At 36.3% G+C, this 9,035-nt stretch overlaps 2 protein-coding genes across 2 annotated transcripts in view; one reads left to right on the top strand and one right to left on the bottom strand.

Annotated features, from left to right (window-relative positions):
• Window positions 1-1,251, top strand: part of LOC105262945 (pre-mRNA cleavage complex 2 protein Pcf11-like) — a 2,444-nt gene extending 1,193 nt beyond the window's left edge. Inside the window, exons 2-3 of the mRNA XM_011298853.1 lie at window positions 16-541; window positions 794-1,251. Of these exons, the coding sequence (XP_011297155.1) occupies window positions 16-541; window positions 794-1,089 (822 nt within the window). The 3' untranslated portion in view covers window positions 1,090-1,251. The remainder of the gene's footprint in view (window positions 1-15; window positions 542-793) is intronic.
• Window positions 1,252-1,340: 89 nt separating this feature from the next.
• On the bottom strand, window positions 1,341-2,701 carry Prosbeta2 (Proteasome beta2 subunit). The gene is made up of 4 exons (XM_011298790.1): window positions 2,565-2,701; window positions 2,230-2,409; window positions 1,833-2,148; window positions 1,341-1,745 (listed from the first exon to the last, which is right to left on the bottom strand). The coding sequence occupies exons 1-4, from the start codon at window positions 2,624-2,626 to the stop codon at window positions 1,440-1,442; spliced, it is 864 nt and encodes a 287-aa protein (XP_011297092.1). The 5' UTR covers window positions 2,627-2,701; the 3' UTR covers window positions 1,341-1,439.
• Between the last annotated feature and the right edge of the window lie 6,334 nt (window positions 2,702-9,035).

The raw sequence follows: 9,035 nt of genomic DNA, 5'->3' as shown, positions 1-9,035 counted from the left end.
AACTCAAATGTCGAGGTGTGTGCGAACGCTGGAAGCGTTGCTCGATTGAGGGTGAACTGTGCTGAGGTACCTAGGCCTAGGCCTAGTTGTTCTTCATCGTCTTCATCGTCTTCATCGTCTTCATCGTCTTCATCGTCTTCATCGTCTTCATCTGCAAGTCTCTCCCCGATTCCCGACGTCAATCAGCTTCTCCATACTCTGATTAACACGGGAATTATCGTTCCTTCTACTACATCCAGTACTGAAACGAAAAATTCTAAGGAACAATCCATCAAGGAATTACCTTCTGCATTCCCCAGTTTCGATAACCCAAAGTCTCTAAAGGGCCCTTACGATTTCTCTGCTTTATACGGCGGAAAAACTCAATGCGGCTCTTGTGGATCGAGATTTCAGTCTGGTGAACGCGACAAGTACCGAGAGCATTTGGACTGGCACTTCAGGCAGAACAGGAAAGAAAAGGAGTATACTAAGAGGCCACACTCGAGGCCTTGGTTCTTCAAGATTAGTGACTGGTCACAGTCCGCAGATTCTGATGAAAAAAGTAAGTTTGCATTTTTTTTGTCGACTTGAAATAATTGCTCTATGCTCAACCTTAAATCGAAGTCTTTCAAAAAATATCATTTATCGATTTTGCCTGTCAATTGCAATTCTCTCAATTGAGTAACTTGTAGATTATTCATATGCAGTAATTACTTTCATTGTTGAGCTCAAATTTTTCAAGCGGTCTAATTTTACAAACATTTTATAATTAAATCACATTGATTAATATTTTTGTTCATTATTTTGTTTACAGAACCTAGCTGGTTTGAACAGCAGAAACTGAATGCTGAAGTAGATGGGGCGAGTACTACCGATCCTCGGCAAAAAATCATTCAACCCAGCGTACCGACTCCTAGTGATAAAAACATACGTTGTGCAGTGTGTTATGATGCATTTGAGGAGTTTTACCACCATGACGAAGAGTCATGGCACCTGAGACCGGCGGTTGCTTATGAGAATAAGAATTATCATCCTCTTTGTCTTAGTGAGTACAAGTCATCACTACCGATCGAGGAGAAGACTGCGCATGCATCAGTATCAAACCAGTGAGAAATGAAAGGCAAAAAATTGTTGTTATTTTTTTATATCGAGGAATTCACAAATGACGATTCAATGATGTAATCATGATCCTGTACTCAATTTTTAATTTGACAATATATTTTTGATAATTTAGAGAGAAAACCTGTTTTACGCATTTTTTTCAATAACCCTTCAAAAGATGGAAAGATAGTCTTCAAAAGATAGAAAGAAAAAATAATCATATTATGATTATTATTGAGTGTGGAGCAATTTTTCAATGATTCAATGAATGTTGAATTGTTTTATTACGTAAAGAATCCACAAAAATTATATAGTATAATAGTAGTGCAAAAACACATTATGAAAGCTGTTGGAATTTTTTACGAAGAAGTGTCCATGGATTCCGGCTCAATTCGTCGAACAGATTCACTCTCGATAATGATTGGACGAACACTTTTATCCAGAATAGCTGTAGTACCACGTTTGTAACGGTAATTACCGGATCGCTGGCCCTTGATATTAGCGATTTCATAAGGACGCATGTAGTCCACAGCACGAGGATCAAAATTGGCCCCACGAATATCTGTATTGCGAATGACACAGATGTCAACAGAATTACCGGAGCCCAAATCATTAAAAACACCTGCACGAATTGCATCAGCTACTAGAGCTTTACCCTCTTCTTCCTGTGAAACGAAAAAAAAAACCAGGCATTGCCAATTTCGTAAAATATTAAAGTGTAATTTAGTTTTTCATTGAATTCAGTTACTCACACTCATGTTTGGCTTCCACCTGCTCTCAAAAACAGCCATAGCAGCGAGAGAGCCAGACCCCATAGTAGTGAACATATAGGACTCACTGGATCCATGAGGAAAAAGTGAATAGAGATGTGGTCCAGTGACATCAACACCCCCCAGCACCAGAGCAGCTCCAATGTGTCCCTGATGACGGAACAAATGCTGTTTCAAGAGTTTATCAGCACTGGCAACACGAACAACACGTCCAGTGTTCAAACGGTGAAGCTCCAGCTGACTAGCGATCATGTCTGTCGTCTTCGAAGTATCTGCTGCTGTTCCAGCACCACAACAGCTGAAATATCATGTGCACATGTTTTTTGCGGAATTTAAACAAAAAGGAATTCGATTCAAATCAATTTCTTCACATTCTTACAAAATGTTTGGAGCGATGAAATGAATTTTCTGACTGTTTTTATCAGCAACGATATTCCCAGTTGTAGCTCTGGTGTCTGCACCAAGAATAACTCCATCTTTGATGATAATTCCAGCAATCGTGGTACCTGTCTTCTGGGCAATTGGAGCTAAGTGTCCCTTCTTAGCTAAGGATTCATTCCTAGATGAAATGATTATGGAAAAAGGTTTCATATGATTTTTCAATAAGCAAATGACACAGCAGATTGGTGTTATTGAGGTTATGTTTTGAAGGATTGCTTCTGAAAACGATTAATGACAGTTCAGGGGATGAGTTTTGATGATTGACTGGTTTACCTTTGGCAGAGATCAAAGGAGAATCCTGGAGGAGGAATTGCGGGGACTAGACCACTGGACATGTTTGAAAACTTAAGTTGAGTCTGGATGAAAGTCGGTTTCGGAGCTACACACAACAATTATAAGCAAGAATATGCGGTGGGTTTGCGGAATTGTCTCGCCGATAAGTGAAATTTCTGATATACCTGTAGAGAGTACCTCTTCCAGTTGTACTGATAGCGGGTAAATAATTAAATCGAGTGAGGGTCTTTAATAATTTTTATTATTACCATTTTTTTCAAAATTCACTCATAATCTAATTATATATATTCTGTAATAATAAAAAAAAAATTCATTTAATGTTCATTTAATGTCATTTAATATAAAAATGATTAATTCTATTACAGTTATGAATATAGTCGTATTGAGAGCTCTGGATAATCTAGATTATCCAACTAATTAGTTACTATTATGTTAATATTCATCTGTTAATTGTTTTTTTTTCTTCGCAACACATTTTCCATTGCGACATTCCTGGAGTCAAAAACAGAGAAAAAAATATTGCATTTTAATTTGTTGCCTTCTTCCTCGGTAAATAAACAAAAAGATTCACTTACACCACCGGGACAGCTGAAGCCATCATACGCAGGTCCAGTGTCTGTACAAAATATCCACCATTGTAGGCACGAAAGGTTTTGACAAACATCCGCTGACTAAATCAAAAAATCAATTTAAATTGATTATAAAATGAAAATTGAAAAATCCAAGAAAAATTCGGTCAATGTACCTCGCACGCCTCGGGATACCCTCTCTTTTCGCAGAGTTCATTTTCAGAAACATCTTTACCCGGCCATAACATATGATCAACCAATTCCCCTTGAGGTACATTAGGAATGTCATTGTCTAAACAATCTCCCACCTTTGATCTGCAATGATTAAACAATCGCTACTATTTTTCAATTGGTGATGAATTTAAAAAAGAGAATAATGATTTGCCTTAAAACACTGGACAGCCTTTCCTTACTGCATTGTGACCACTCGAACCCACGGTCATTATATCGGTAATTTCCTGACATTATGTATCCATCTTCATCATTACATTTCGATGATTTTCCCGTATCGTGCACTGCCCCAAGTCTACCAAAATCATGACATATTAAAAAATAAATAAATATATGAAAATGATTTTGGAGAGTGAAATTTACAGTTTAAAAAATATAACAAATAAAATTCAAATAAAAAGAAATCGAGAAAATTGTGCAACGTACGTATGGCCAATTTCATGAGCTGCCACATGAATCCCTGAATAGTTCATATCATCATGGATTACCGCAGCCATCGCTGAGATTACATTATGACAATCAGGACCACGAAGGGCACTTCCTTTTTTCAAATTTAGATCATTAATTTCCTCTTTACGTTTCATTACCCATATCAATGCAATGCTTACCAACGATGTGATTATTTTTACAGTCTCCCTCGCGCGTTTGTTGACAAATTGTCAGACTGGAATTTAAGAATTTCGGGATTATTATTTACGATAAGTGAAGTGCTACAAGTAATATGAATCGTTAAGTAACTCTACGATTTTTTCAGTAAAAATTCTCCTCTGGAATTCAAGTGGAATGATTACTGACCTTGTTTGGATAATTAGGATATCGTAGGATAATTCAGATATAATGTCGCTCATGTGAGCAACTGAAAACCAGTTAACAGCAAGACTCAGCATTCCGTGCTGCATGAAATCGGTAATAAATGGTAGTCCTTTACGTTCCTAGGCAAAAAAGTCATACAAGTGACTGAAGTGTTCCGCTTTTATAAAAAAGTGAATCCCCCCAAAAATTACATACCATATTCACAACAATCCCAGTCAATCTCAACTGGACTTTCGGATTTTTCAGAGTGCTAAATCGGAGATTCACTGAGTTCCAAAAACTGATTGTGTATATTATCAACTTCATGAACCGAAATTCCCGCGTTCTGCGGAATATACATTTTTTTAAAACAAGATCTCGATGGAATCAACAATTAAAGAAGATTTATTGTTATTACGTAGTGTATGTCTGGTTGTAATCGAGAATTACTGTTACTTCGGGGTAGATAGTGTCAGCAGTTGATCGTTTCAATCTGTCATACGAGGTTTTACTATATTTTACTGGCCGTTGCTTAAGTCGTCCAAGACTTCCCATCGCGGCTGAAAGCCGACAAATTTCAATTAGCGCAATTTCAAGTGTCACGCGCAATAAAAAAATTAAACAATTGCGGAAATGATTTGTTAACTTACACAAAAGAACTTTTTCATTTTCCGGTAACTTTGGCGTATAAAGCACGTGATAATCAGAAATTTGAAAATCTTCGGTTCCATTATCCCACGTTTGATCCTCGAAAAGATGAGGTTTTTCCTCTAAGAGACTTCTGACGCTTCTTTTTGATAATGGCGCTACTTTTGAACGATCAATGTTTCCAACCTATTCAAACAGACAGAGCAGGAATTCACTCTAACGTGGAAATCATATTTCAGATGAAACATCTTAATAATTAATATTCCTGATACAAATTATTTTTACTCACAAAATATAAATGACCATGTTCATCACTAGTGGAAACAATCGACCAATACAACATTCGATTCTCATAGAGTCTTACAGCATCGGTGATGACCTGAAAAAATAAATTGATAACTCCTCATTCCGCAAAAATTATTCCACCGACTGCTGCAATTAGCACGTATCATTAATTTAATTAATCATTTACGTTCTTGTCAGCTCTGACAATTTTCGAAGGGCTATAGATCAACCAAATAGGCGTTTCGGTGCGAATCACAGAAGTTTCTTTCATTACGATTGTGACATTCTGTCCAGATCTTCGAAATCGAAATTCCTTTCTGTTTCCACTCCCCGATTTGACATTTCGGTGTTGAAATTTTACGATTTCATAATTACCCTCTGGAAATAATGTAATTGTAATTGTAGTAATTGTACATACATTCGATTGTAGGATCATCATAGATCTCTTACCGGACAAATCACCTTCCCCGATATCAGCTAAATCTTCTCTCAGAAAGTCATCACTTTTGCTCTGTACCCGAAATTAATCAGGATATTTTAATAAAGATTGGGGTAATACACCAAAAGTTAAAAATATACTTACGCCATTGACAATTGTACCATGAATGCAGCACGTCACAACTAGTCCATACAAAATAGAGGGTAATCTATTCATATCTCTGATTAAAGAATAAATGTCAAGTAATCCCTCGTAGAGCAGTTCATAAAATTTATATTTCCTGACTATCACAGAATTTGTACGGATGAATGGTTTAACACAATATAATATTTCGTCTGGCAATTTCGTACATCTGCGTTAATAGTAGAGAGATTGAATAAACGCGGTATCTTGAGTAACCGATTTATCAGAATAAATTCGATTGGTTGAATCGTTCAAATAGCTGGCGTCGTACAGAGTATTAGAATTCAGCATTAACAGAAATATTGAAAAACACTCTTATCAGTTAGTTTGAGCAATTGAAATATGGATTTAAAAAGCTGGTCTCAGTATTTGGGAATTGCACTAGCACTGAAATTTTTCGCATCATAGAAAAGGCGGTGAGACGTGAGAGATAAGGATAAACTTCGTAATTTTATTATCACTAAACAAATAATGAACTGGAATCGGCAAGAAGATGAATTTTATGGTTGACATCGCCGTCAAAAATGAATTACAAAGAAGTATTTTTGAAATAAAAAAAATGATTAATCAACGAAAGTCTGTTCTAACATCGGACGTTAGACCCGTGGCATTTAAATCCCGCCTTTCCGCACAACCGATACAACAGATTTCAGGATTTTATCCATCCCTTCAGTCCCAACAATCGCACTCGAATAATTTGAATTTTGAATTTGAAGCCCCAAGTGCTCCAGTGATAAGAAATTTCCACCGGAGGGATGATAACGTCAGCAGTTTAAATAATTGGAGTATGACCCAGCAATTTTACGCAAAGATAAACCTTACCGATATCCCAAAATCCTCTTGGCGTAATGAGATCAAAGAAAACGTTATTTCCAGATTTAATCATAATTAATGAATCCCGCTAATCGTTAAAAAAAAAAGCAATAATCGGTTGATGAGTGGAAAAGGGCATTAAGATAAACAAAGCCCTATAAACCCACGGGTATTAAAGTAAGTAGTATCAAAGGAACATTTAATTAGAGAAAAATCGTAAACCTCTGAAAGCAATAAATTCACTGCTATCATTTTGCACTATACCATGCGTAATCCAAATAAAATAACAATGTGAGACATCAATGGAGAATTCAGTGGCACATAAAGTCTCAGACCGAAGAATAATGTAATGCCCAAATGCATAAAGTTTTACATTATAAAAGAGCCACTGAGAAAAGGCGTTGAGGTGCATCGAAGTGAATAGTGCGATAAGGGCTGTCAGCATCGTCATCATCTCCGAGGTACCAAGAGACGCATCTTCAGCACCTCAAATCCACTTGAAGAAACAACCCAGGACTAGGCACATTCAACCGCAATTTATCCCGATATTTAAAATGGATTAGTCCACCACTTGATGCCCCAGCCACTCACCCTTGCTCCAATTCCATGTGTTTTTTACTTCTATCTGAGGATCTATTTTCCATCGTCTCGGGGAAAACAGAGAAATCCTTTCAAATAGCTCTCTTTCAGAAAGAAATCAACTAGAGGATTAGGAGCACCTGACACTCAATGCTCATGGGATAAAATAGAGTTTCAAATAGAGTGGACCTTTGGACTATTCATCACAGGAATTCAATGAATTCTTCGCTTTAAATTACATTTTTTTTCGGGACATGGAGAATTAAGGTGAACCGTTTGGGAATCTCGTGATTATCAGACCGGTAATCTCTCCTGAATTACAAATTTGGGAATGATTTAATTCCTGAATTAAATGCCACAATGCAATAATCATAATACGATTATTGAGAATTTCATTTCTAGTTGAATTCAACTTTTCGATGAATATTCTAGAACCGACAATTCATTATAAAATCCATGACCTTACGCAAAAATGTGGTCATTAAAAAATTCATTAATTTAAAATCCTACATGCGATTTTTTTCTCGTAAACATAAGAATAAAAAATTCCGGGAAACCCAGCGGAATACAATCCAATATCGTATTTTTTCCGAAACGTGTGAAATATACGACGGGCCGAAATTTTCGGGCGAAATGAAGTTTCCAGACCATTCAATAAAGACCTAAGAACTGCGTCAAATATATGCATCATCAATAACAACAATTTCTTCTCAACAATGATTATTTCTTGCAATACCATAATCTTTTTTCCGAATACCCGATCGAACCGTTTGATTTTCCCATTCAGCCCATACCGATCAGTTCCATTCTATCCACAATAAATGTTATCAAACTTGTGAAACGAAACGAAAAATGTTGAAAACGCGAAAAACTCATTCGTTTGAAACTCGTGAATAGTTTTTTCAACAAGTGAAAAAAAGTAATAGGCGGAAAAAAAGTGAGGTGGAGAGGGTTACGATTCGATGAAAAATATTCAGGAAAGTATGCGAAATAACCAAATAGCAATAGTGCTTTGTGAACGATGCCTTGGGCAAGTTAGGAGTCCAGTCGAGTGAGTCAAGAGGGTGCCCCCTAGGTGAATAGATGGGGTACAGAGTTAAACAGCCAGAGGCTAACAATTCCACTGGCTGCCAACTGGTATTCCCCCATACTCCAACATCACTATGTACACTGCTTTGATACATACATGTCTCTACATACCGCCTTCTGGGCTAACTCACACCTTTCAATATGTATATTTTCCCATTCTATCCCTTCATCCATTTTCACTCCCCCCCTTACCCTACGCGTTCTTCCCTTTCACCATTGTACATAATTACATTTCTCATGCATATGCATGGATTATAACAGCTAGTCTCCCTTTTATACTGCGTTTTAAGCAATTCTGCATTGCCTCAAAGAGATTATTTCAAAAAACTGTTTTTTCAGGGATAAAATTGCTAGTCGAGTTCGTTCTATTTTAAATGTTTCACTTGCATTGTCACGTATACACTTGGCAATCTGATTATATCCTCTATATTATAGGGTTTTTACATTGTATTTATTAGTTGTGATAGTTATTCTGGATGATCACTATCGGCGCCAATTCAGGGAAAACTCCGGTGAATTTTTAATTAGGAATAATTTAGGCGTAATTGTTGAATTAATTTACAGGAAAGATGAGTAATACAATATTATGCTGAATAATTGAAAAATTTCTTGATTTCTTCATATTTAATTATTACAAATATATGACTATTATTGATATAGAATAATTGAGAAAAAACAAATGGTCATTTTATTTTAAGTGAAAATTAATCGATAATTTTTTAAAGAAAAAAAAAATCCGATACTCCCCTTTTCCCCTTGTGGCTGATAATTAAAAAAATGACCCGTCACACCCCAATTTCCAACCGCTAAAAGTGAATGATT

The sequence above is a fragment of the Fopius arisanus genome, unplaced genomic scaffold, assembly GCF_000806365.1.
Source record: "Fopius arisanus strain USDA-PBARC FA_bdor unplaced genomic scaffold, ASM80636v1 scaffold00011, whole genome shotgun sequence".
Lineage (NCBI taxonomy): Eukaryota > Metazoa > Arthropoda > Insecta > Hymenoptera > Braconidae > Fopius > Fopius arisanus.
This window is presented reverse-complemented; position numbering and strand designations above follow the sequence as displayed.

Bases quoted from the DNA above. Each gene is read 5' to 3' on its own strand.
- Prosbeta2 (XM_011298790.1), bottom strand. From the start codon at position 2,626: ATGTCCAGTGGTCTAGTCCCCGCAATTCCTCCTCCAGGATTCTCCTTT. The intron at 2,410-2,564 runs GTAAACCAGTCA...CATTTCATCTAG, and splicing joins TCCTTTGATCTCTGCCAAAG to GAATGAATCCTTAGCTAAGA. The intron at 1,746-1,832 runs GTGAGTAACTGA...TTCGTTTCACAG, and splicing joins GGTGGAAGCCAAACATGAGT to GAAGAAGAGGGTAAAGCTCT.